Here is a 26043-nt window from a genome sequence, read left to right as displayed (position 1 = left end):
ACCGGGATCGTACATCCACCTCGGATGCCGTCGACGTGACGAGAAATGGTGCAGCGTCTGCGAAGCGGATTCGCTGGGGCTGGAAATGGTCACCCGCAGCTCGAATTGTCAACGGCAGCCGGTGCTTGGGAATGTACGCAGCCCCTGGGATCTCCCGGCTGCCCGAGCCGGATATGTAGAGCAATCTGGTTGGTATGTCGAGATGCTTGCTGAAGAACTCGGCTGGGCCGTCTCCCATATCTACTCCCGTGGCCTCTGTGCCGAATATGCTCACTTGATATGACGGCGCCTCCAAGCATGACAGCGGTGACGGCGTCAGTGGAATAGTGATGGAAGATTCCGGCTGGGCTGTCCTGTGCTTGATAGTCAGCTCCGACCAGTCGTCGTCAATGGACGGCTGGAAGAGCACCAGCTTATACACAAGTTTGACGGTGAGATGCTCGGCGAGCTGAGGTCGAATTGTCGGATGGCTCCGAGGGTCTCTGACAAGAATGTACTGCCGGTCGAAGCGAAACCCCTCACTCGTGATTTCGGCAATTGACACTTCAATCGGCAGGAGTGATTTGACCGGGTAGATGAACAGCTACTGGTTGTTAGCATAAGGCCTGTATAAATACCGGTCATGGAGAGGGGTGTTCGAACTCGACCTGCGACGGCGAAGGAAACGAGCTGGCTATTACCCTTTGGATTTTCATTATGACTGTCTAATTGCTGCTGGCCAAGCTTGCCGCATCTACACGCGTATGTAGGCTTGCGCTCAGCATCGCTCGGCGCTCGGCCTCATGACCACTGTCTTAGATACCGCAGTGAGGCCGTCACCGTTTGCTGCTGTTGATTGCTGGTGCTGAGACTGGCGGAGCCTCTGCCCAAAGACGCCCGTCAATGGGGCTTCTCTTTGTGTCGCAGTGGGTTACACTGTCCAGGGCCGGATGGTATCCACAGGTTATGTGAGACAATGGAAAATGAAAGCAGAAGCCGATATCTCGTGATGGTCTTGATCGGTCTTCGCAGCCAAAGAGGTGCCCGAATCGATGAGAGAATGTCGACGATGGATGACAAAGTGCGTTGCTCAATGTACCTTTGTCACTCTGCACGTTTTGCCCTGTTCGGGATAAGACAGCGTCATCACTCTGCGCTAGTCCCAACAAGGGCATTGTCGGCGATTCGCTCGCTCACCTTCGCCTTGAACAACGGCCGACCTGCTCTCGATCAACCCCAGAGCTCATTCAACCTCTCATCAACCACGTCAAGCCACTCACGCGGGCCGCTCGGTGACTTGGCCCAGGGCCTCATTTTCATCGACGCACTCATTCTATAATAGGATCGCGGGAGCGAGCATCGAGCGTCGCTGGCGCTTTGATTGATCCGACACGATGGACGTTTCCACTGTGCCCTGCACCCTCTGCAGGAAGCGCCGTGTCAAGGTATGTACCGCGTCCGCGGAGAAGAGCTTCTCAACCCGTTATTCGGTTGTGCAGTTGTCTCACATCTTCTCAGTGCGACAAGCGCCTCCCCGGCTGTGAGCGATGCGAAAAGTCGTCTCGTTCATGCCCTGGCTACAACCATCTCCGCCGGTTCCTCGATGAGAGCCAGAACCTCCGCAAGAAGTTCTCGTCGGCTAGTGCAAGCCCGCAGGGTAGCAGCCTTGCCAAATCAGTAGAGTCACGCCCCGTGGCTCAGTCGTCTTCTGCTTCATCGCCATTCCTTGGCTCGCTGGATACGGCATCGTTGCCTACGACGACCCCGGGCGATGCAGACCGTGATCGGGCCCGGGTCGACGCTTCAACCCCAGGCGAAGCTCGAGCTCAAGTTCAGCATGAGACTCAACAAAGCGCTGGCCTAGAGAGGCCGCCTCCAGGCGTCCCTCCTACCCATCAAGGGATACCTGACCCGTCGTTTCTTACGACTCAGAATATCTCTGACGCAGACTTCGAGGCCAGCTTTTTCGATATTGATCCCCAGATATACTTTGCCGACGGGAACAACTGCTGCGGTTTCATCCCTTCTCTCTCTTTAATAAATGATGCCAATGGCCCACAGGGGCCGTCTCTGTCCTGGCTTGGCGATGTCGATCTGGAAGGATTCTCTCAACCCGGATACGGCATGGATGCAGATCGATCAGAGAAACTAGAGTCCGAAATGTCGTCTCCGCTGCCGGACTCTTCGAATGAGGCCGACCAAGAAACTGCCTATCTGATCAAATATTTTGCGGAACGAATCAGCCCGTGTCTGGACGTCTTTGATATAGAGCGATTCTTCGGACACATTGTGCCCATCAAGGCAATAAGGAGCCCTCTTTTACAGAACGCCTTGGCTGCCATCGCGGCTAAGCAATTTGGGAAGACGAAGCGAGAGACCTACTCGTCGATCCATCAAACCCCTGGTCGATCGATGCTCGAGCAGTATTCCGACACGGCTCACATAGACTGGTTTTACAAGGCGGCGAGCTTTTACGACAAAGCAATTGGCCACATGATGAGATTGCTGCAAACACTACGAGACGGCAGTCCTTCCCCATCACCAGGAGCTACACCGGCGTCGGTGGACATGCCAACGAGCTTGCACTCGGCCGTGTCACCATCGTTCAAGAGGCGCCGAGTTTCAAGCGACCAGGGCTCTCACAACGTCGTGGACGACCTTTTGGCGGCAATATCTGTGTTTCTTCTTTACGAGTCTCTGGACAACCGCTTTGCAGAAGTCTCCAGGTATGCTTATCAATGCATATTCTCTTCAGCGGCCTCTTAGCTAACGGTGTGACGTCTATAGACACATGTCTGGCGCTCAGTATCTTTTGACTTTCAACCTGAGACAAATTTTCGAAAGTACAGACTTTAATATACGCGGCGGCACATACGGATTACACACTCGAAGAGCATGGCAAGCGTCCTTTTGGAACATTGTCTGCATTGACTCGGTTACATCTTATGTCGAACAGACCACACCGCGCATTGACATAGAGAATCTCGAGCTCTGGAAAGCGGCGGGGCTACCGATGTGTGTCGTTGATGGAATTCACATGCCTATTTCGCTCTGCAACGACGAGAACTCGGGCCATCATTTGCAAATGACAGAGACGGCAGCCTGCAGGACTTTGATCTGGGTTATGCTGAAGACTCTAGCATTCGTCGCGACTGAAAAAGGTGGCCCTAAACCATCAGAAATCAGCCCGCCGGAGGCTGGCAAGACGAATGGAAGTCGCTGGGACACAATCTCTCGGCACCTCGACAATTGGTGCGCCGCGCTACCAGATACCTTTGAGCCCTGCGCAAGAATAGCTCAGAGGTATAACAATATCCCCACGCCTTCGGACAACATGGCGCCCAGGTCGGAATTTCAAACTGTGTTCCAGGAGTTGTTCTACGCCAACGCCATGTGCGCAACAGCTGCAGTCCTGTATCATTTCGTCCAGCTCCTTCTGTTGATTCACAAACCCCTGAACCAGAAGGTATCGGAAACACATCCAGAATTTGTAGCCAAGCGCCTCAATGCATATCGCCAACTGTCATCCCAGATCGAGGGACATGCTACCGAGATATGCGCAATATCTCTGGGGCGACCGGACGACCCTGTTCGGCTGCATATGGTACAGCCGCTCTATATAGCTGGGCTTTGCTTCGAGACTCATGAACAGAGAACGGCTCTGGCTCAGCTGCTTACCAGCATCCAGCGAGAAACGGGTTACTCAACGGCGGAGAGGGTCGCGAATCTGCAGCAGCATTGGGGATGGGGCAATACACCACCAGTCCTTGGCGTGGTATGATTTCAGATTGTAGATGCTCGGGCTTGGAAGAAGGAACTCTATACGGGTGTCTGAGCTTATAAAGAGGTGATAAGTATATAAGGTATGGTGATTTGAGCTCAAGGGGATACGCAAGCCAACGGCTACAATAACGAATCTGGGCGGCGTTGGATCAACTCGTCTCTTTCTTCTGTAAGACACTCTACAATGTCTATTGCGTGCCGACCTGAATACAGAACAAACAAAACTTGAGATGTGATGCTCAGAATAAGATCATCATTCAGACGTAGGAGGTAGATACAGGTCTTGTATATGACGAGTGCCGGCGCCTTTCCAAATAAGGCAACCGCCAGCGAGCCCTGTCTGGCTCTCGGCATCATATCAAACGGATATGTCAACGATTCAAGCAGTTGCAGGTTTGTCGCCGATTGACTCAGAGGATTCCTGATGTTTCGTCTTGGTTCTTTACAAGTATCAACAGGATACACCTCCACAGACAATGTAGGAAAGTGTCTTGGAAAATCGACAAAGAGGACGTTTCGCTTAATTGCCTGTTGTGCATAACTTGCATACCTAGTTGAACGCCACAGTTGATCCTGCGAGAGGTGGAAGATGGCAACAGCACTAGGCCACTTTGAGATAGAAACCACCGGCTGCTTAGATAAGACAACGGATGCCGACTTGCAGCTTGTCTGCTCCTTCCCTCTCGCTGATTATGACTAAGGCAAGATGGATCGAAAGGGCCTCTTTCTCTGTGATGTCGTTTGCCAACATCAACCCCTTTACTCCGTACTCGACATCAATGTCCTTTCGCCAATGCTTCGAATGCAGGAAAAAGCTTTGCTAATGGCCAGAGCTTTACAAGAAGTCGAACATCATGCGCGGCTCTACCTTTGGCGTCTCGATCAGACATCAACTAGCAGCGCTCCTATGTCAAGGCTAGAACAACCGCCAGAACATACCAAGCCCTGACAATGAGAAGGCATAAAAACACCAAGCTTCCATTCACTGCTTCTACACAGAACCATCCGGAACGATTCTTTACGATGGAAAGATAGTCGATCTGATTCGCCATCTGCAGCTCCCCGCGTGACTTCGAGCCGAGTGTCTTCTAGGCCGTGGTGTCTTCGTTGAATCCGATCCGCCGAGGACTCAGTGCTCGCCATAATGCCACCGCTCCGATCGCGGTGCCTGCATGACCAAGTCAGGCGTGCCGGCCTTTACAACAGCCGTCGCCACACTCTCACACTCCCCTCTCTTGCCGTCCACTATCACCTCCATCAGGAACCAGAGAGACAAGGGGGGGGGCCAAAGGGCGTGGGTGATCTCCTTGGTCGGTTGATCGCGCATTTCGGTCTCCGGGACCCATCGCTGTCCATCACACGACCGAGGATGCCCCACCTTTGCCGGCATCAAGCTCGCCCAGAGCACGGGGCAGCACCGGAGGTCTGACATGCTTGAACACGCATGGTAGCTTGGAGCTCCCATTGGGCCTGGGCTCGGACGAAATCGACCAGACGTTGTGCCTGAGGGGTGGCCGTTAGCCGGTGCAGTGGCGAATGAGCAAAGTCCACGGAGCTCGGATATCTCGCTCTGCTCTGTAAGCGGGCTGCTATGGCTTCCCCCGCATAACGCTCTTTGTTGAAGCACGCGGACTTTGGCGGGCCTAGCAACGTCCACGGCTGACAGGGCCTATAGGTGGCTAGAGACTCGAGCCTGTATCGAGCATCGCCAGCAACGCCTCTGTTCGACGGCCCAAAGCCCGGCAGCATGAGTACGAGGGAAACGACGCCCTGGCTTGACGAGTTGCGAGCTTTGTTCCTTGGCAGCTGTCCAAGAAGTCGACTTTTTCGAATTAGCAAAGGATTTAGTGCCGACCCGTCTAACCTTTGGGCGCTGTCTACTTGCAGCCATCCCAACTACCGTCCAGGCTCACATGGCTCCAACAGCCAATCACCGAGGGTCTTCGGCTCACTCCCTTGTGATCGTCTCTGTGTCTATCGCGATCCATGAGATGGAGGGGGTGTGGACCGACGCACGAGCATTTGTCAGGCTTCGACTCACGATTAGCGCCGGTACTTATCAATCGCCGCGACCGCCCTTTAGGTCTGAGTGGCTTCCCTCTGGATGCTGACACTGATTGCGGATGAGGGGGACGGAGGCTCATGTGGCAGCCGTGAATTTGCCCTCATTGTTCGCCTCCCCTTGTGACTAACACTACCATGGCGCCGGCTGTTGCGGAGATGTGGATGTCTAACTTCCGGCAGGTTGGGACCGGAAATAGCAAGATACTCTCCTCGCTTATCAGCCTTGCGGGAGTCAGGAGGGCGAGACTTCTGCTGTCATCTGGGGTAAAAGGCGTTCGTTAGGGCGGTTCAACTCCTCACTGTTATTGATCGGTTCACTAAGGAGGTGGGCTGGTTAAGCTTACAACGGCCGCCCTTGAGACATGCATTTGGAATGGAATAGCCTATCTATCACTCTCTTTGGCCCTTGTGCGAGCAGAAACAAGCCAATCAGCATGCTGAACTGATCTTTTCCCTCGGAAAGCTCTCGGATAGTCGAGCTGCCGCTGACTCTGACCAAGACACTCAATGGCTCCTCCTGCAAAACAACGGCACTTGCACGCGGGGAACGGACTCCAAACGACAGGTACTAAGATACCGTACCAATAAGCGACCGCGGCTATTGGGTTTGACAAAGTTGATGTTTAAGCAGCTTAACCGCCAGTATGGAAAGGTTAACCGACGAGACGGTACGATGGACGATCAGGTGCCAAGCGACCTTGCTCTGATCCCGCTGTGGGAATCTAGGTTTGGGTTCAACGCAACGTCGCGATAGCTTCACGGAGGCCTCTTCAAGTGACAGTTCGTGCTCTTCGCGCCACCGAGCTCTGCCTTTGGGTGAGGAGATTATCTAGATGCTAGACAGCTGTCGAGTAGGCATTTGGGGTAGACGGTTCGCCCTTGTCTCTGATACCTGCACCTACATGAAGACTGAATGTCGAGCAATATGACAATGCGGCAGGAATACTCGTACAGATGGCCACGGTTTCAGTCTCCAGAATTCCCCGAACTAGGACGCTGGACTTCATCAAGGCGATATTGAGTGATGCGGGTTCTCAGGCAGACAAGAAGCTCAGCAAATCCACTGGATATAAAGACATGAGCCTCTTTCAACCTACGGAGTCTACCTGCTGCTCTTCCCGTCGGCTATTTCTGCGACCTGAAGGACAGTTTACGAGTGCGATGCAACAGTCTGCAGATCTATCTAGCTGTGGACAATATGCGCCCCTCGACAACCATTCCTAGATTTCAGTCTGATCGGATATCAAATCTCATCAGCTGAAGTCTTACAGTGGTGGTGGCACAAAAGCCAGAAGGACTGTGCTCACACAGCACAATTTGGGCAGCTATTTGCCACTACCCAATGAGTCGAGCTTCAGACATCTCTTGACCAGCACGCAGCAGGCTAAGGATGTGAGATTGGGAATTTGACAATGTTGAAAGCTCTGAAAATAAGCCAAGCCGCAAAACTGCGTGGGAATTGGAACTATTGATTTCTACTGCATATCTCGGCTAAATGGGAGCAACAGTCGCCAATGGTCGACTATTTCTTAGTTACGAAGTGCATGGCGTTGGGAGTGTCAAAAGCGACCTGTTACTTGCCTGCATGCCACGTCATGTCCTGAAAACGCACGCATATGTGTCCGGACATGTAGATGTGCATTCGGATATGCGGAGTAGTTGTCCGTTTTGGGCACGATGAAGATTCTGCCTTGCAGTTGTCGACTGTTCAGCCGCAGCTGGCCCGCCATATCGAGGCTGAACAGACCTGCCAGGTAAATATCGCAATCTGCTCGTAGGTATTCTGCACCTGCTGATGAGACTTTACAACCAGGACTCTCTCTTTCTTGCGTACGGCTGGTTGATTTCGGCGACGCTAGGTCAATGTAAGGGCAATGGCTGGGAGACCATCAGTTCGATTCGACCCGTTTGACGATGCCACTGAAGACTTGAGCGACCTTGAGCTTCACCCGGGCGAACACAGATCAAGCCCACTTTCCCCAGACGAACTCGAGGAAGATGGCCCTCGACCGCCTGATCCAGTGCGAGGAACTGGACCTCCGCTAGAGGTCATGCCAGAATGCCCCAAAGGCCGGGCTATCAGCTATCCGCTGACATGGTACTATCTTCCGGACGTATTCGATGACGCGGCAGACTACCTGATATGTGCCAGATGCCATGCCGACCACATCCAAGGAACGAATCTTGAAGTTCAGTTCAAGCGGATAGAGTGGCCCGCCGGCGAAGTTGCTGCCTGCGGGTTTCGATTTCCTCGAGTGAAGCAAGTCCTTTGGCCCGAGGCCATTCGAACGAACAATGTGAATCCGTTGCGTGAATTCATGACCAGGCGTCTACAGGTCAAGCGCTGTCCTGGGCAAGTCTTAACTGAGGACACCGGGGGCAGACTCCTCTATGGCATGGTGGGCGGCGAGGTTGATGGGTTTGTTGCGTGTGAGGCTTGCTACGAGGACCACATAGCTGGGACCATTTTTCAGTCTTATTTCGGCACTTATCCCGAGGGGGTCATCACGAAATGGAGCTGCGACATGAGCATCCCCTACATTTCGAGTGCTGCTGCTTCCATGTCCAAGCACAATAACTGGAACGGCTTCGTGGGTGCCGCTCGTCGTCGTCTCCGACTTCCAGCGTGCACGGGCGAGCAGATACGGTCCGATGCCATGCCCTGGTATATATCAAAGTACTACGGAATCGACAAGTTTCAAGTCTGCGAGACGTGCTATCTGGACAAGCTGGCGTTGACCCCTTTCAGGAAAGAGTTTCAACGCCTGTCTGATCACACGGATCTAGAGATGTGGCCGTGCCGATTAACAGACAAGAATCTGTCGACAGCGACGGCATTAGAGGCAGCGCTGAGCAGACGCGATTTCGAAGTCTTTGCAAAGGCGGAGCAGATCATCTGCAGCCTCGTTCCGTGTACGGCAGACGGAATCCTCTACGGCAACTGGTGGACGATTCCGGGATGCGAAAAGTTCAACATCTGCGAGGCGTGCTACGCCGGCTTTGTCCAGACGAGGGACCTGGACCGCTTCTTTCAGCTGTCGGATCGAGACACGTACACTGCCTACGTGTGCGACTTTTGCCCCGCGAGCCCGCGCTTTTCGCAGTACATGTGCAAGTTTGGCGAGATGCTGGACCGCGGCGTCTTCTCGTACCTGTCAGACTTTATCATGACGTTTGCCGGCGTGCCTGCTTGTCCTCGGATCAAGGGGAGCGGCAAGGCGAGGTGGTGGGGATATCCCGAGGCCCTCTTCTGCCACGAGTGCTTCGTCGACTTTGTCTATCAGACGCCGCTTGGAGAGTCGCTGCCGATCAATGGCGAGTACATGGAGCAGGCCACAATCTGCCAGATCTGGTCGCCACGGATGCGCGACCTGTGGCTCGAAGTCTGCAGAGCAGGTGACCCCGGGTCCGAAGAATCGGAGGCTGCGCTGGCGCAATTCAAGACGTGCTGCGTGCAGAGGTTTCAGGTGTACGAGGCGACAATCTCCCAGATTGAGTTGATCCGGACGATGCAGGACATTAAGCGGCAGACGGCCTTTTCCGACGGGATGCTGAGCATCCGGTACAGCGGCATGGACAGCATGGCGACGATATTCGGGAACGGGGACGGGCACAGGCATGGGAATAGCAGCCTTGGGTGGTTCAACACGAGCTATGGGGCGCAATCGAAGCAGTACTGGAATAGTTTTACTCAGGGGCTTTCGGATGCGAATCGGACGGAGGACTGGGTGCGGATCGCGCAGCTGGAGAATCTCTGGAAGCAGGTTGAGTAGGCTCTGCCTATGGCTGTCCATGATTGGCGTATAGACATTTGTCTAGCCATGACACGAGATCTCACATGGCTACTGCAAAGCCACTGAGTTGAACAGCATGGAGCGAACTGGCCTTGAGTGAGAGAATGAACAGACGTCTGCAATGAGAATGGCCAAATTGCCAGTTGACAATGCCTGATACTTCCACAGGCGCTCTTTTTGTATGACAGAGATATTATGGCCGCGCCTTCTGCTCAGGCACTCCAGGAGCTTACTTTCTTGATTCACAAGGCATCTGCCCATTTATATTCATGAAGATGGCTCGACCCCTCTACTTGTTCTCCCATCCTCCTCTTCTCTTTTTACCTCTTCGTCATGTCTCGTTACAACAGGGTAACTGCTTCGACTTCGTCCGTCTAGGTTGTGTCTTGCTGACCAAACATTGTTGTTTAATACGTCCTGCAAACGGCCGCGCTTGGACAGCTATTGATATATCTTTGACCACATTCCTTGAGTTCATCCACAACATCCCTCTATTCCATCTATAACATTCCCAGCCGCAGCCATACATGGCCTTTCACGGCAGCAACTTCTCCGTTTCATGACGAAGGGCATTCGACCTCTCTGCATCCTCCTCGATGCCTTTGTCACCATCCCCGTCTACCTTGGAATTCTGCAAGACAAGGTCCGACCTAGACTAAGCCGACCTATCGATAGACACCTGCTCATACTGCGGATGGCCCTGCAAGGCGTCACCTGCTTCTGATGAGCTATCGTCAGCTCTTTCGGACCCTGCGATCCTGGAGACCCAGCCGCGAGACCTGCTGTGGCTCAGCTGCAGTCGACCCGGCCGGTTTACATTGACCACGGCGTTTTATCCTCGTTTCGTCTTCAAGCTGTCTGCCCTGGTGCCACTATATGTACTCATTTTGTCACGTCTTCCTTTCTGCGCTCTGCTCTTTGCGCTCTGCACGACATACTAATATCATGAATTAGATGCCTCAACCCTCGTTTGAAACAACCTTGCAGATCATCGAAGCCACAAATCAGTGGCTTGGACGCCGTGTTCCGAACTGGTATGTCTCCGAATCACACCTCTCGAGCACGTCTCTCCATCACCGCACACTTTCCCCCTAGCCCTATGCCCAGCTTGCTACATTAACCTGGCAACAGAATATCCAGTGCGTTCATTGCGGTAGTACTGGTCGAAGTCGAAGATGTGTCTGACTGTCTCGAAAGTATTGGACTAGACCTCCATAATGTTATACCGTTCAGTGACGAAGCAGACGTTGATATGTCCTCGCCATCGGAGATCTGACAGGTCTTCGACAAGAGCGCCAGAATAGCTCGAAAAAGAGAAGAAGAAAAACACAGACTGGTATCATGTCAGCCCATAGGGCAATGCAGAGGGAAGAAATGGAATTTTTACAAGACACCGTCATGAGAAGTGAGAAGAAATCTGGAACATATTGTCAGAAAAGAAGGCAGGGGCTGGCTTGCACCCATACTTCCTTTCATAAGCGGCCACATGGGACCAGTTTTTGACAGAGGAGCAGGTTGCAGCTATTGCTGCCCGGCGCAAGCAACACGCCAAGGAGAATATAGCAGCCAACAGCAAGCAAGTAACCCTTCTGTTTATTGCTCGATGCTGCCTTCATTCGTCTGACGTCTTCACAGTGAAGCTACGCCGTAGCAAACGACCAGCCGCAGGACCACGTTACGCGGAATCCTCTGACAATGGGTGTCTTGAACCATCCCAACAAAGGAAGAAAGCTCAAGCATGACTGTCCCGAACAGGTCCCTTCCCGGTGTCCCTCAGCAGCAATTTCGTGTTTCTCGGTGAATATTGACTATGGACCTACTGCCAGAGATGACTGGTCTATCTACGGCGAGATCACGGGGCTGGCGTCCCATCGACATATGGCGGCGCTGGGAAGCAAGACGAACGTCACTTCCATCAATCAGTATGGGGACTTGACGACCATGGATGCCTGTGCCTTCATGCAATGGGCGGTTGTGTGCTGGCTTACGCCACATAGACATATAGACGCCGTTTTCAACAGATCATCTGTCAACGTCTTCGATACACATCACATCACCTTTGCTCATGCCCAACTCAAAAGGTCATGAGCCCTCGTGCTTCCCAAGATAAATTGAAGGGATTGTGAACAAGGCTGGGTCAAACCCTGGCATCAACGGGGTGTTGAATATACAGCTAAATGGATCGACTGAAGTAGGACGGCTCATGTGGCAGACATGATCGATGGTTGATCGCTTGACTGAAAGGTGAACTTTGTTCTGTCAAAGTAGAATAAGATGAATACCAGAGGTTGAACTGCCACTATCTTTCGAGTCGAAGGATGCAAGTCATATGTCTGTTCATTTGTTGGCCAAGTTATCGGGCATATGGCATCACAGCAGACCGCCGTCGACTCCTCGAATCCCTAGACAGAAAGATTATGTTGATGATGCTACATTGGCAATGAGAGGCAAGCAAAACCATCACAAAATGACAAGTGATTGGTAGCTCATTACGCTCGAAGGCTCTCTTAAAGTTGCCCCTTTATATGCCCCTACATGTCATTCAATCATCATTACGTCGCAATGTCCTGACACAATCAAACAGCATCTTCACTGTGCTCCAAGAAATTGCCATCATGAAGTAGTGCATCTTCAGCACCTCAATTAGACCTACACGCATATGCAAACCTGCCGTGACATTTCCCCCCTATTTACCACCAGAACCATCACGAACTCCCCCAGTTCCCCTCACCGATGCATATACCTGGAGCCAATCACCATTTCCGCAAAGCGCCTCTTTAGGCAGGTAGTCTGAGATGGGACGCCGCCACTGATATCCCAAAACTTGGCTTTTGGTAGCGGCCTCGAAAACCCCCGAGCTGAAGAGGCCGGTTGCAAGTTCTCCCTATGTGAAAGCGCCACAGGCGTGAAACTGATGGAGGAGTGGTGAAGGAAAGCAAGATTTACTCGATGTGGTGATTAGTGAACGTGGAACATGCACATGGCTGGGGATGAGAGGCTGTGGCGATTTTGCTCTATTTGTCGATATAAGGTCGAAAAGGGGAGGTCTTCCTTTTCATAGGGGCTCATCAAGAGTCGAGCTTTAAAGAGACTCAACTCCAGGTACTTAAATACAGCTCTAATCGAAACGTTCAACAGCCTCTCTCATCACTATCATCCAAGCAAACATGCCAGGCAAAGTTAAGTCAACTCACAACAATTCAACACACGACAACAACACACTTACCATGAACAACACCAGGTCGTCAACCGCGAAGAGTGGCTCACCGCCCGCAGAGCCCTCCTCGCCAAAGAAAAAGACCTCACCCACAGAGGCGACGTCCTCGCCGCCGAGCGCCGCGCCCTGCCCATGGTCAAGATTGACAAGCCCTACCTCTTCCAAGGCCCTGGCAGCAACAAGACGCTCTCCCTCGACGACCTCTTTGACGGCCAGGACCAACTCATCGTGTACCACTTCATGTTCAGCCCCAAAGACGACGCAGGCTGTCCCGGGTGCACCCACATGGGCGAATCCCTCCCAGACGTCCGCCACCTGCGCTCCAAGCAGACGAACCTCGTCGCCGTCTCCCGCGCGCCCATCGCCAAGATTGAAGCGTACAAGAAACGAGCAGGATGGACGTTTCCATGGTACTCCTCCGGCGAATCAGACTTCAACTACGACTTCCACGCGACGCTGGACGAAGAGAGATGCCCCAAGGAGTACAATTTCGCAGAGCTCAACCAGGACGACGCGCGGTTCAAGCCGGATTTCAAGGGGGATGTTCCTGGCTTCAGCGTCTTCTTGAAGCAGGATGGGGAGATTTATCATACGTATTCGACGTTTATGAGGGGCGGCGAAAAGGTGCAGCCTACCTTGACGCTGTTGGACATGACGCCCCTGGGGAGGAGACTTGTTTCGCCGGGCGACTTTAAGCTGCGCAACGAGTACTGAGGATTCTCTTTTGTTGTCAGAGATGGGGGAAAAGTTATTCTCTATTTGTGTTTTTTGTTTGTGTTGTGTTTTTGGAAGGGGGGGGTTATTTTGGGTAAGGAAATGAATTGTCATCTGCCTTTCACATGTTGTTCTGCCGCTGACGGCATATGATTCGGTGGCTTGACGACGTTGTCGATCGATATACGCTTGGGAGCTCCGAGAAGCAGTACAGCACCAAGAGTGGTGAGAAGTATTATTTACGCCTTTGAGCAATTGGGAGCTCCAAGGGGGGCTTTGTCGTTTTTTTCTACCTACCTATGCAGCCCATACGTAAGTTCATAGCTCAAAACATGATGGTTGCTTCGTTGTCATCATAAAGTCAGCCTCTAGTGGCTGATGCTCAAACGACAAGTGCTTATCATGTCCGCCTCGTAAGGTTTCATTATGCATGGCCACGAACCTGCTTGCTCGCTTGCTTGCTTGCCTCTCCCGTCAGACGCCAACCATACAACAAACCAGCATTAGATTTCTTCACTTATAAATCTCCTTCAAAGCCCATGTTCACCGAACCAGCCTCTTGAGATGCTCCTATTGTAGAGTCTCATCTCACCGCCTCAACACATCAAACCACCCCCCCTTATAGTAGCTCTCTCTCAACACCAAAAGCAAACATGACCACCTCCACCTTCAAAGACACAAACCTCCTCACCTTTGCCCACACAATCCCCGACCCCAACTCCTCCGCCACCGCCCTCCTCTCCCGTTGGTCAGACACCCTCGTCTCCTCCCCGCCAGCCCTCATCGCCGTCCCAGACACAGAACAAGACGTCGTCTCGGCAATCACATTTGCCCGCAGCAACAACCTCGTCGTCCTCCCCGTCGCAGGCGGCCATGGCTCCGCCGTCCCCATCACCTCCAGGACGCTCTACCTCGACCTGAGAAACTTCAACGCCATCGAGCTCGACAACCTCAATGACCAAGTCGTCGTCGGAGGCGGCGTCCTCACGGGCCAACTGATACGGCACCTCGCCGACGAGGGCTACTTCACCTCCGTCGTCAACTCAAACGCAGTCGGCGTCGTCGGCGGCCTCCTCGGCGGCGGCAACACCTCCGTCAACGGCATCGTCGGCTGGATGGCCGACAGCGCCGTCTCCTTCCGCATCGTCACCGCCGCCGGAGACGTCCTCGACGTCGGCGGATCCTCCTCCTCCTCTGAGAGCGAAGAGCGCGCCCTCTTCAACGCCCTCTGCGGCGTCGGCCACGGGCTCTGCGTCGTCCTCAGAGCCACCATGCGCGTTTACCCCCTCAGCTCCCTCGGGCTCTCCCCTACCAGCAGCCAGGATCCCACGCCCAGCATCTGGAACCGCACCGTCATCCTGCCCCTTGACGCCATCGACTCCGCCGTCAACACTTTCCTCGCCTTCGCCCCCCCTCCCGAGCCCATGAACATGATTCTCGCCTTCTCCCGTGGCCCCCCTGGCACCCCGATGGCGGGAACCCCCATCCTCGTCCTCACATGCACGTACTACGGTCCAGCCAGGGAAGCCGAGGCCTCCCCCGCAGGCGCATCCCTCCGCCGCCCGTCCCTCGTCTCAAAAGCCCTCAAGACGGACACCGTCCAGATCCCCTTCCCCGGTGTCAACGCTTACACCGAGCCCCTCAACGCCCACGGCGGCCTGAAGACCATGTTCGCCGCCCGCCTCGCCCGTGTCTCGCCTCAGGCCCTCAAGGACGCCTACGCACGCTACGTGGCCGAGACGGGTCGATACCCCGACGCCTCTCGCAGCGCCGTCATGTTCCATAGCTCTAACCCGCGCAAGTCTACCGAGCTCGGCGCCACGCCCGAGCACGCGGGCAAATTCCTCGAGGCTCGCAACAGAGGCATCAATGTCCTGGGGGTGTTGTGGTGCCAGGAGCTCGCCACCCAGGAAGCGCTCGCCGTGTTCTATGACGAAACCCTGGCGAAGCTGCAAAAGGCCGATGAAGAAGACGGCCTTCCCCCGAGGACCTTTCCGGGCGCGATGAAGTTCCTCCCTGGACGCCGGGACCTGCTGTCTGAGGAGAAGCTGGCGGAGCTGGATCGGCTACATGCCAAGTGGAATGGCGATGGACTATTCTGGAATCCGTACAAGGCGTGAATCGGCCATGTCAACAAGGTGTAAAGAAAATGGAACTTTGTCTGTGTTTCCACAGCGATGGCAGTCAACCGTATTTGATGAATCATGATTGTATTATATTGCTTTTTGCATCTTCCTTCCTGGCATGAGTGACAGCCAGACTCTCGATGTCGTCTGGTCAACATCCCTAGACATCGGTCGGTTTCCTCTACCCCTAGTAAGCAAGTCTCATGTGTATCAGGGCCATCAGTTAACCGATAAACCTTCCATGCATTTTAGTCCCTAGACCGAGCCATGGCCCGGCCCAGACATGCAGATACTGACATATACCCTTATCACGATTATCCTGGTGATTGCCTGTCAACTGCTCGCCCTCGTATTGCTAAAAGAGAATCGTCGTTACATCAACGCCACATATGCTTCATGAACACCGTTCGCGTTGCCTGGATTAAAGAGACTCATCAATGGAGTAGATCGCGCATGCCTTTGGGTACAGATGTGGGAGATATCGTCTCCCTCGGCCTCTTGTGCGTGGGCGCAGCGGAACTGAAGGATGATAAAGCATTCGGATTGCTCAGGGATGTGGCTGAAGAACAGGTCTGAGGCTCAACCTTGATAGCCTTTCGATTCGGTGCTGATGGTAGCGGTGTGCGGGGAGACTTTTTGTCCTTGTTTCCCTGAGAGAAGCTTTTGCCCGTCTTGAACAACTCAGTAACCACGTTTTTAGGAGGTGCCTTGGGTTTGGCGGGCTGCTTCGGCTTCCTGGCGCGGGGCTTCGTGGCCGCCCTGGTGGGCTTGTCATTTTGCGGAGGCTCCCTTCCGAGAGCGAGCTTGATTTGCTTCTTAGCCGCCAGCTTGGGGCTGGGTCGTGGCGTGGGTATGGCCTCCTGGCCGAGATCATGGTGGAGATCAGGAGAGCTGGACGGGAGCGCGACCTCCAGCTTGGTGTTCTTGAGCCGCTCCTGGTTCTGGCTATCCTGTTCCGCGGACACCAGGAAGTCATTGCCAATGTCGCAGTCCCATTCGGGCAGCGCTGCGAGCTGGGCCACTTTGTCGCACGGAGATCGGACAACGAGATCCCAGCAGTCCTTGAACAGCGCATCCTTGGGTTCTGCGTCGGTATTGATCCAGATTGTGAGGCCATCTCTCCGCCCCCTGGCCACCTGGCACATTTCCTTGACCAGTCTCCTCGTGCCCGGAACCTTGAGGGTAGTGCCAACAACAATGACACAGTCTGGTCGAGCCTTGAGGTCGGCACTGGAAACGTTGCCAATGGCTTCTTCGTCGGGGTTGTATTCGTTGTAGAGCACGAAACGGGGTCTGAGACGTCCAATTCCGTGGCTTCGCTTGCCTGCATGCCTTGTTCTGACTTGGTCGTCAACCGTGCACGCCTCGCACAATGGAGCCTCGGGGCCGTCGAACAGCTCACTGTTGAACGGTGCCAGGTGGCCACATTTGCTGCAGACCATCTTCTGCAGCCCACCGTGCAGCTGGATGGTAGCCGGCCAGGGAGCCTTGAGAGGCAACGGTATCTCGGTCGCCAGCGGCTTCATATTTGCGTCGAGTCCGTCGATATTCTGGGAGTATAGCCGCATCAGTCGTCCCTCCTGGGCCAATGACGCGAGCAGGCGGTGGAAATGCGTGGGAGTCGCCTTCTTGGACAACTCGTCCATCTCCCGCACCATGGCGTGGAAATGCTGCGTTGAGGAATCATGCCTGTAGACAGACGCGTCAAACAGGTGCTTGCCTGAGCCTTTAAGCTTGTGTTGGTTCTTGGCACGCGCAAAAAGGCCAGAAGACGAGCGAAAATCGGGAATGCCTGCCGAGACGGAAATGCCCGCGCCGGCAATGACGACAATCTTCTTCTTTTTCCTCAACGCCGCAACCAGCCTCTTTTCCTGAGCCCTCTCGGCTTCCGTCATATCCTTGTCCTCCTTATTCAAGTAGTTCAGGTATTCGGTTGTGCGTTCTTTAGGTTGATAGACCTTGCGTCGCTTTGCTGGAGGTTGATCGTCATCCGCACTCTTGGAGGACTCGTTGTCATACACGGGCTGGCCAAGGCTAATGGTAGCAGATAGTCTGGGAGACTGGGCTCCTGAGGCGATCGTAGACATGGGCGAAGGATAACGCCGTGAAGGGTCGAGCGCAGAGGCGGCGGTATCTGGTAAGGAGGGTGTGCTGGAGAGTGTCGAGAGAGGCGACGACGGGGTAGAGTCGCGCAAAGAGCCGGGAGGCGAGGATAGAGGACTTGAATTCCCATCCATGGCGTCGCTGAATCGGAAGTCGTCCGCTTTTGTGGGAAGGAAGAAGAAAAGATGCAGGGGGTTTAAAAAAAAAAAAAAAAGGGTAGCAGCCGCCGACGCGCGAGGTCGTCAAAGAGAGAAAAAGCCAGGTGCACCGCGACCTCAGACTAGACCATCTCGCAGTTGCGCAAAGCCCCCCTTCCTTTGTTGTGTGTAAATCTCTTGTTCAAAACTGTCCTGTCTCTTGAGCTTTGAACTCTGCTTCGGTCCAGCTGCCTCGAGTCGGGAGCAAACGCGTTGGTGAAAGGTTCAAGAGCGAATTTGAGGCGGCTTTGCGTCCCAAGGTTTTTGCAGGACCAGATGCGGAGATCCGGGAGGTGGGCAGAAGGGACAAGACCCGAGCCAGTAAACACAAAGAAGGGCCGCCGCCAAATACCCCAACCTGCAGCCAAATCTCCAGCTGGCTGTTTCTAAAACCCGGCACGCGAACGTGCAGCGACAATCTTAGCGCTGCGTGGGGCGTTGCAGACGGTAGGGGGGAGCCCTTTTTATGGGTTTCAGTTCACCTTGTGCGTGAAGGAGGTTCACCAGAAGCGGGCTGAGGCTTACAAGTCTGCAGACCAGGTCACGGACAGCGTCGCCTTGGCAGCCTCGCCTCCGACAGACTTTTTGGGTTTGGCGAGGGTCTGTAGGGAATAGGTTGGGCACTCGAACTCAAGAAGGTTTGGCAGCAATTTCTAGGTGAGGCTTTGTCACAAGCTGGTGGCAGTATCTGTAACGGAAATGGTCGAATTGGTGGCGTCAAGCGCGTTCATTCGTGTGTCGCCTCAGAGCCTAAACGATTCGGGAGATAACAGAAGCAGATGAAGCAGAAAAGCGAGGCCTTGAGTGTGGCCAATTGGGCAGCCCTGCTGAGAAGTCTGATGTGGCCGGCGGTAGCGATGAGGCGAGCAAAGCTTTGACAAGCAGATGAAATAACAGCAGCAACAACCTCAAGGTTCACTCCAAGTTCACAAGAAGCAAAAAAAGGTGAAAGTTTCTCAAGCTCGGAGAAATCGATCTCAAGTCATCAGTATGTAGGTACCTGCACACAATCTGCATGTCGCAGAAGAAGAAGGAAGCAAGGAAGACAGAATAGAAGAGCAAAGGCATATCGTCATTCCTTCCATTCTTCCTCGCATTGATGTGCACCTTCCCACCCCCCAAGAAAGCGAGCCCAGCGCCTGCCAGCTCATCAGCGCACCTTCTTCAGTGGGGCCCGCTGGGCTCGTTCCTGCCAAGGTGGTCTGTTATGACGCTGTCGTTGCCCGGAAACTGCAGCTGCGCTAAGGGAACTTGGGAATCAGCGACCCAGGGTCGCATTTTCGATGGTGGGGCTGTTTCCGTTTCTGCAACCTTGGGCTGCCGGTGTCACCAGCGATGACGAAGGGCTGCAGCAGGGCAGAGGGCAGGTACAGGGACCGAGTACGTACCGCATCTCATCACCTGCAAGGCGTCTTCGGCTATATGCAGAGGACCATTGTCAATATATCTACAAAATTAATACTTCAACTGCGCATAAACTGATATGGAATTGACTCGATAGAGTCCCTTATCGCGGAAACAAGACATCAGCTGGGGCTCTGTAGACGAAGATGGGACGGGACATGCAAATCATCTGACATATCAATTTTGCAGTGCTCTCGAAAGGCCTCATATATCCCCAATCTCCTCACGCCATGCCATGCAAATAAAACAGAAAAGTGGTGTTGCTACATGGATACAGCTTTCTATCTTCAGACCATCTACTTCCTTTCGTCAGCTACTACTGCCTCGCGGTTCTCCGTCTCCCCAGACAAAATGTCTATCACGGCCTTGTCTTCTCCCGGCGGCGTCTTCCTCCTCTCTGTCCTATTCAGGAGCTCAATCCCCAAAATACCAGCAATCATACCGGCGATATGGGAAGCAATGTCCACCTTAAGCTTCACCGTCTTCCCCAGGCCGGTCAACTGCACCGCCGCGATGAGCGCCAGAAAGACGATGCCGTGGACACCATCCTGCGGCAGCCCAAAGATCTTGAAGCCATCCGTGCGATGCTCCCAAAAGTAGGCCGAGCACAGCCCCAGCGTTGCGCCCGACGCGCCGAGAGACGTTACCGTCAGCCAGCCCCTGAGCGTGTACGTGATCAAGCTGCCGAGGAAGCCCACCGAGCCGCATCCGAGATAGAGGGCGAGGAAGTCCGCGCGTCCAATCTCGTCGTGCAGGCACGTTCCGACGAACCAAAGGGGCACCATGTTGACCAACAGGTGGCTAAGCTTGGTATGCGAAAACGCCGCGGTGAACAGCGTAATGGGTCGGACAGTGGCCACGACAAAGATCATGTAGCGGTTGAAGAGAGACCACAGCGGCGGTATCCTCCAGCCCAGATATACCAGGGCATTGATGGCGATGAGGGCTCCCACGGTAGCGTGCGACGTCGACACCTCCCGGAACAGCCTGTACCGCGGCGCCGGCTCCTCGTAGACCATGGCGACGGCGGCGATGAAGCCCAGCACCAGGGCCACCACGGTGGCAGACGGCAGAATCCGCTCCCAGGGCTTCATCTCCGGCGGCGCCTCGAGGTCGGACTGAGCAGCCTTGTAGTATTCCGCCACGCGAGGGTTGGTGATTTCTCGGACTTGGTTTTCTGGCTTCGCCAATGGACCTGAGATGCCCTCGACCGCTTCCTTTGCCTTGCGCTCCTCTTCGAGAGCCTTTTCTCTGGCTTTTTCTCTGGCTCTGTTGCGGGCTCGCATCTCGTCGATTTTGGAGCGTCCGTAGATGGGATCGGGCTTGTACACATCGGCGGAATCCTCCCCCTCCTCTTCCTCTTGGTCTTCCTTGCTGTCCTTCTTGCTCGCCTTGGCCTTCTTCTCAGCCGCTTTCTGCATCTCTAGCTCCATCTGTTCCAGCTCGTCTTCGGCTCGAAGGCCCGCGTTCCGAATCTCCTCCACCGGCACCGTTTTCCGCAGATACGCCAACGCCCTGGCTATCTCTTCGTCCGAGAACTGCGCCGTGTGTATCGCAAACGCAGGGTCCTCCAGCGTGCCAGCCACCCTCCTGCCATGCAAGATGCGCAGCAGGTGGTTTGCTCTTTTGGCGCCGAAGCCCTTGCCGAATATCCTGTCCACCTCTGCTTCGGACAGGTCCCTGGGGCCGAAAGCGAGCCCGGTCTGGTCGCGGTAGTCCTTGGGCAGCTCTTCGTAGTCTCGGATCGTCTTAGGCGCAAAGAATGTCCGGCGGCCGCCGTCAAGCCGCCGACAGGCCTTGAGACCTGGCCATTCGGTCTGCCTCGGCGCGCCCTTGCCTGAAGCCTGCGAGGAGCAGCACGAGATCCATCTTGAGGCTGCAGCGTTGGCTGCGCTGGTGGCAATTGAGCATGCCGCAGCCTGTCTCGAGATGCCCCTCGCGGCCCTCAGCAGCGACCGCGAGGCATTCGAGTAGCCGAGCCCGTTCATGCTGCCGCCGATCAATGCCTTAGATATCTCTCTCTCTCATACGTAGGAAATCTGATCTTGGTACAAGCGCCAACTGCGTGCAAAGGGTGCCGCAAAGGGCTGCCCCAAGCAAAGAGAAATTGCACGAAGCTCGATGAGACGGTGTTATCGGCGTATAGTTTTGCCCAACCACCAAGAAATTCCTTGTGCCGAAATCCGCCGCATTGGACGAGATCTTTGCCTTGCTTTCGTCTTGCGCCACTCACGCTGGGGGGAGCTTTTTAGGCTGGCAGGGGTACGCCATTGCTTTTTGGAGAATCACCCCCACTACCTTACTCATAAACGCCTGCCCCTCCATGATAACTTCAACCTTGACAGCTCTCTCCTCTCTCCTCTCTCTCTCTCTCAGAGCTTGCGACATCCGACCTCCTTCTACTTACTCCGTATATACTCAAAATCATTGCTGAAAGAGACGAGAGAAAAAAGAAGAGAAAAAGAACACACACACCCGCCCAACATGTCCGCCGACACAACCCCCATATCCCCCGCGCGCTTCGCCTCCGCAATCAAGGACCTCTCCCTCAGCATGCTTCACCTCAAGGTCCTCGAGATCCGCAACTCCATCGCCCACCTCCAGTACTCAAACGACCAGCTCGCGCCCTTTGCACAAGGCACATCCGTTGCTCTAGGCACCACCACCACCAACACCACCGAAACCTCCTCCTCCTCCAACAACAACAACACTTCTTCCGCGAATACTGTGCCAGACCAAGACTGCATCGACGCCATCAAGGAAAACGAAGCCGTCATAGACCGCATGGCAGAGCGCATCGCCATTATCCGCGCCGAAGTAGAAGAGCGAGGCTTCAGCTGGACGGAGTTTCAGAGCCAGGATGAAGTTCGAGAAGCGAACCATGCCACCGCCGAGGCCACCAACCCAGCCACAACTATCGCAACAACGGCTACGACAAATGGAGAACAGGTTGTCAATGGACAAGCAGCAGCAGCAGCAGCAGCACAAGCTGGTGATAGTTCTAGGAGTAATACCGCTCAGGGGGCAGAAGGAGAGGAGGGAGAACCCCGGCATTCTGCGTGGACAGACGGAACATTTCAGACGGGCACGATATCCAACGGGCAAGTCCGCTTCGATAGCCAAACAGTTGGGCAACAAGGTAATACACCGCCGACAGCGACGAATCGGGACGGGGCGCAGTCATCGACGACGACAACGACAACGACAGAGACACGGGGACAGGACGAGAGTGGTGATGGTGCTGCGGAGGATGCCGGCTTACATCTGTGATTCATACCGTCTTCGAAAAGCAGTGGGATGGCAATGGGAGAAGGGCTGCATGATTGGCGTTTTCTCGGGATCTCGATTAGGTTGGATGGACACCCGTCCTCTTGGACGATATATACCCCCCCTTCTAGGCAATATATCTAGTTTCACAACATTCCATCACGACAGCAGTAGGGTCACACAAGGAGATTCCAGATCGTGGGAACAAGGATGCAGTAAGGAAGCCTAGAACGAGAGGAGAAAGTCGACATATTCACCAGGCCGCAAAAACCAAGGAAGTGGGGGTGGAAGAAACAATCCAAATGTTGTCATTCCCGTGCAAAGCTAGCACTGCAACTCCCCCTCTCTAAGGCTATACAAATCCTCGCCCTCTTTTGTCTTTGCTAAGAGTACACCAAAAACACACAGAAAGATGACAGCAAAAGACAGTGAGAAAAACCAAGACGCCTTGCCTTTTTAAAACACGCACCGGAAAAAGACACAGAAAGGCAGATACCAACCCAAAAGGCTACCCAAGCGTGCCTCCCCTCCCCCAGCGCCCATGTGTGTGTGTGTGTGTGTGTGTGCTATGCGTGAACAGAAGCGAGACAGACAATTCAGTGGCAGAAAGAAAACATGAAAAGGCAATGTCAAAGAAAATGTGCAAGTGAACGGCAGAAAGGCAGCAAAGCGAAGTCAACGAAGAAAAGACACGAGCAAAAACGTTGCGCCGATCTACTCAGCAGCATGCTCGATTGCCTTGATTCGTCGCAAAACACCTCACGCGGTGCATCCTCTAGTCAGAGTCGTCTCCAACAGGTGAGTCGGCTCCTGCCAGCGTCTTTTTGGATCTGGTCGACTTCCGCCGCCTCGATCTTTTGGATCGCGAACGGCTGTTGCTTTCACTGCTGTTGATGGTTTCCAGCTTCGGCCGCTGCGATGCGTGCCCAGTCTGGCTGGTGCGGCTGGTCGTCTTTGTGATTTGTTGTGAGAAAATGTCCTCGAATTCGTCTTCGGACTCTTCGTATCCAGGAGGGGTGGCCAGGGCCCTCAGGCGGTTGCTCCGCTTGCGTCTCTCAAACGAGGGGTTGCTTCCGTCCAGAGCCTCGCTGGAGCCGTCGAACGACAGGCTGCGAGTGCGCGTCATGTCGGATCGGACACTCCTCGTTCTGGTCACAAACAGTGAGTCGATGAGCTCGGTCTCGGTAGGCATCTCCTTCATGATCCTCTCCCTGACAAGCTTCTCCTGAAGTTGGCGAGCCAGCTTCTCCTCGCCTGCCGCAACGGTCCGGCCGCTTGTCCTACTGCTCGAGCTCTTGGAGCTCATGGCTCTGCTGACGGGCACCTTGCCTTCCATGACCTTGGCGGACGGCGGTGGTTGCAGCATCCACTTGTGAGCCTCTCTGTGGGGGAGCTTGCTGCTGACGACGGGCGGGTGTAAGTCGTTGACGGGTGGGTTTCTCGGGGCCGCGTAAAAGGCATGGCGGTCTTCTTCTGTGACTTCCTTGTCCATGCCGAGCGTGGACTCAATCAATCGTCCGGCGGAATCCCTCGCCTTGGAGAAGGCGTCCTTGATCTTGTGGCCGGACCAGTCCGCCCCCCACAGCTCCTCATCCTCGCGCTGATATCCATGTCGCGAATTCCAGTCGTCGGACAGGATGCCGTCCTGTGATACTACCAAGGTGCTGTCTTCGTAATTGGTGAGGTGGCTGTCGCCCGTGTTTGTGCGTCCCGACAGGCTGAGGGCACTGATTTCTCCTCCCGCGCTCATCAGGCCCCGTTGGCTCGAGTTTTTGCTCGTCGACTTCTTCGGTAGGCTGGGTCCCATGTTGATCTCCTCCTGCCAGTAAGGGTTGGTGTTGTACGGTGATGGGTGTCGATATAGGCCGGGCTGCGACGTCTCGAGCTTCGCCTTTTCCACCCGCTCCTTCTTGGCCTGGTCCTTGACCTTGTGCCGATGCCGCATTTCGGCGCATGGTGTGCAGGCGAGCAGGTAGAAGATGGCCGACTGGAGCGCGACGGGGAAAGACATGTTGGACGGCTAGAGGGCACGTCCCCGTATCACGAATGCCTTTCAATTGACGTATGCGGTGTCCAGCATGGAAGTAGAAGTGGCGTGTTTAAGGAGGCGAATGCGAAACCAGGACACCGGTGAGAGAGAAGCCGTGCCAGACCGACCGTAGAGAAAAATCCACCCAAAAGTTTCCAATGAGGAAGAAAATAACAAGGTCAAAAAAGAAGCCAAGTGGCTGTCCGCTGGAAAATGCCGTTCGTCGAGTGCACTGGAATGAAGGAATTCGATAGCTCGCCGTTCGATTGGGGCGTGGGGGAGCGAGTAGTGGTATGTATCGTCAAGAGAGGAGGAATAAGGGGGGTTTTGCGACAGTTTCACGTCTCGAGAGGCCCCAGAGGTGAAATTGCGTGAGGTGTGGAAGAAAGGAGCCGTGACAAGAGAGAAGTGCGCAGAGAAAGAGAAAGAAGAAAAAGACGGTCAAAAGGAAGAAAGTCGTCACAAAGATGAAAAGGCCAGAAATGGAAAGAAGAGAAAGAAAATTTAGGCGACAGGCAGGCAGAACGATGTTGCGTGATAGAAGGAGGAGCGTCGACAGAGGAGGGACGAAGGCCGAGGTGTGGAAAGGAGAGCGAGCGATGAACTGGCGAGAGCGGCGAAGGCGAAGGTGCAGGTTGCAGGAGCAGGAGAAGGTGCTTTAGGCGACGAGTTTCAGCGCGGCAGACGCTCTGGACCGCCAAAAATAACACCTGGGCTGGGCTGTGAGCAGCGGCAAAGGCGCCCTGGAGTACGAACGAGTACTGGGGAAGCGCCTGATCGCCGTATGTGCTGTGCTGGCGGGTGCTGTAACGTGCAGCCCAGTGCTGAAGACGTGGCGCTACTGAATGAGCAGATCTTCAGGGTCGGGCTCAGGCTCAGACGGAGATGCAGATGGGCATGGAGATGAGATGGATGGGGGGGTGGGAAACGCAGATTGTGCAGATTGCAGGTGCCAGAGCAGCAGCAGCAGCAGCAGCGGAGCGAAGACGATCACCCAGACGCACGAAACGGGAGGATCCAGGATCCAAAGAGAAGGGAGCAGGGGGTCCAGGACTCCTTATGATGCTGCCGGTGCCTGGGCTGTGACGGCGTCTTTAGGTAGGTACAGTATTACCGTAACGGAGCAGTGAGGCGAGTGCAAGCTGGAGTGCCTTTGTGCCATTCGCATCAACTCGAAATGGGCCGAACCGTCCTATCCAGCAATTGATCAATATCATTACAAGTACTAACATACTATGTACGAGGGCCTCAACTAGCAGCGCCCAACCCCGCCCCGGACTCCATCTGATGGCTCAATCAATCGCCACAAAGGCCTCAAAGCAGGCGCTGTACGACTCGGGCAGGTGGTCCGGCTCGGCGCAGATGG

The 26043-nt window shown here is 54.5% G+C and overlaps 8 protein-coding genes across 8 annotated transcripts; 5 read left to right on the top strand and 3 right to left on the bottom strand.

Annotated features, from left to right (window-relative positions):
* Positions 1-1273: 1273 nt before the first annotated feature.
* Positions 1274-2957, top strand: TRIREDRAFT_119620 (N-terminal fungal transcription regulatory domain-containing protein; the record flags this gene model as incomplete). The annotated part of the gene is made up of 3 exons (XM_006961526.1): positions 1274-1424; positions 1498-2705; positions 2936-2957. Exons 1-3 carry the CDS (start codon positions 1374-1376, stop codon positions 2955-2957), a joined length of 1281 nt encoding a protein of 426 aa, XP_006961588.1. The 5' UTR covers positions 1274-1373.
* Positions 2958-8217: 5260 nt separating this feature from the next.
* On the top strand, positions 8218-9599 carry TRIREDRAFT_119619 (uncharacterized protein; the record flags this gene model as incomplete). The annotated part of the gene is made up of 2 exons (XM_006961525.1): positions 8218-8245; positions 8284-9599. 2 exons carry the CDS (start codon positions 8218-8220, stop codon positions 9597-9599), a joined length of 1344 nt encoding a protein of 447 aa, XP_006961587.1.
* Positions 9600-12787: 3188 nt separating this feature from the next.
* Positions 12788-13551, top strand: TRIREDRAFT_102562 (uncharacterized protein; the record flags this gene model as incomplete). Its single annotated transcript, XM_006961524.1, has 2 exons — positions 12788-12799; positions 12862-13551. 2 exons carry the CDS (start codon positions 12788-12790, stop codon positions 13549-13551), a joined length of 702 nt encoding a protein of 233 aa, XP_006961586.1.
* Positions 13552-14204: 653 nt separating this feature from the next.
* Positions 14205-15671, top strand: TRIREDRAFT_102561 (uncharacterized protein; the record flags this gene model as incomplete). The annotated part of the gene is made up of 1 exon (XM_006961523.1): positions 14205-15671. The coding sequence occupies one exon, from the start codon at positions 14205-14207 to the stop codon at positions 15669-15671; it is 1467 nt and encodes a 488-aa protein (XP_006961585.1).
* A 440-nt stretch (positions 15672-16111) lies between these two features.
* TRIREDRAFT_54330 (deacetylase) lies at positions 16112-17914 on the bottom strand (the record flags this gene model as incomplete). Its single annotated transcript, XM_006961123.1, has 1 exon — positions 16112-17914. One exon carries the CDS (start codon positions 17912-17914, stop codon positions 16112-16114), a length of 1803 nt encoding a protein of 600 aa, XP_006961185.1.
* A 1763-nt stretch (positions 17915-19677) lies between these two features.
* On the bottom strand, positions 19678-21369 carry TRIREDRAFT_102559 (uncharacterized protein; the record flags this gene model as incomplete). The annotated part of the gene is made up of 1 exon (XM_006961122.1): positions 19678-21369. One exon carries the CDS (start codon positions 21367-21369, stop codon positions 19678-19680), a length of 1692 nt encoding a protein of 563 aa, XP_006961184.1.
* A 496-nt stretch (positions 21370-21865) lies between these two features.
* On the top strand, positions 21866-22731 carry TRIREDRAFT_73706 (uncharacterized protein; the record flags this gene model as incomplete). Its single annotated transcript, XM_006961522.1, has 2 exons — positions 21866-22246; positions 22331-22731. 2 exons carry the CDS (start codon positions 21866-21868, stop codon positions 22649-22651), a joined length of 702 nt encoding a protein of 233 aa, XP_006961584.1. The 3' UTR covers positions 22652-22731.
* A 692-nt stretch (positions 22732-23423) lies between these two features.
* TRIREDRAFT_1766 (uncharacterized protein) lies at positions 23424-24659 on the bottom strand (the record flags this gene model as incomplete). Its single annotated transcript, XM_006960857.1, has 1 exon — positions 23424-24659. The coding sequence occupies one exon, from the start codon at positions 24657-24659 to the stop codon at positions 23424-23426; it is 1236 nt and encodes a 411-aa protein (XP_006960919.1).
* Positions 24660-26043: the final 1384 nt, after the last annotated feature.

Source organism: Trichoderma reesei, assembly GCF_000167675.1.
Source record: "Trichoderma reesei QM6a unplaced genomic scaffold TRIREscaffold_1, whole genome shotgun sequence".
NCBI lineage: Eukaryota > Fungi > Ascomycota > Sordariomycetes > Hypocreales > Hypocreaceae > Trichoderma > Trichoderma reesei.
The sequence above is the reverse complement of the archived record's forward strand: the minus strand, read 5'-3'. Positions and strand labels throughout refer to the sequence as shown.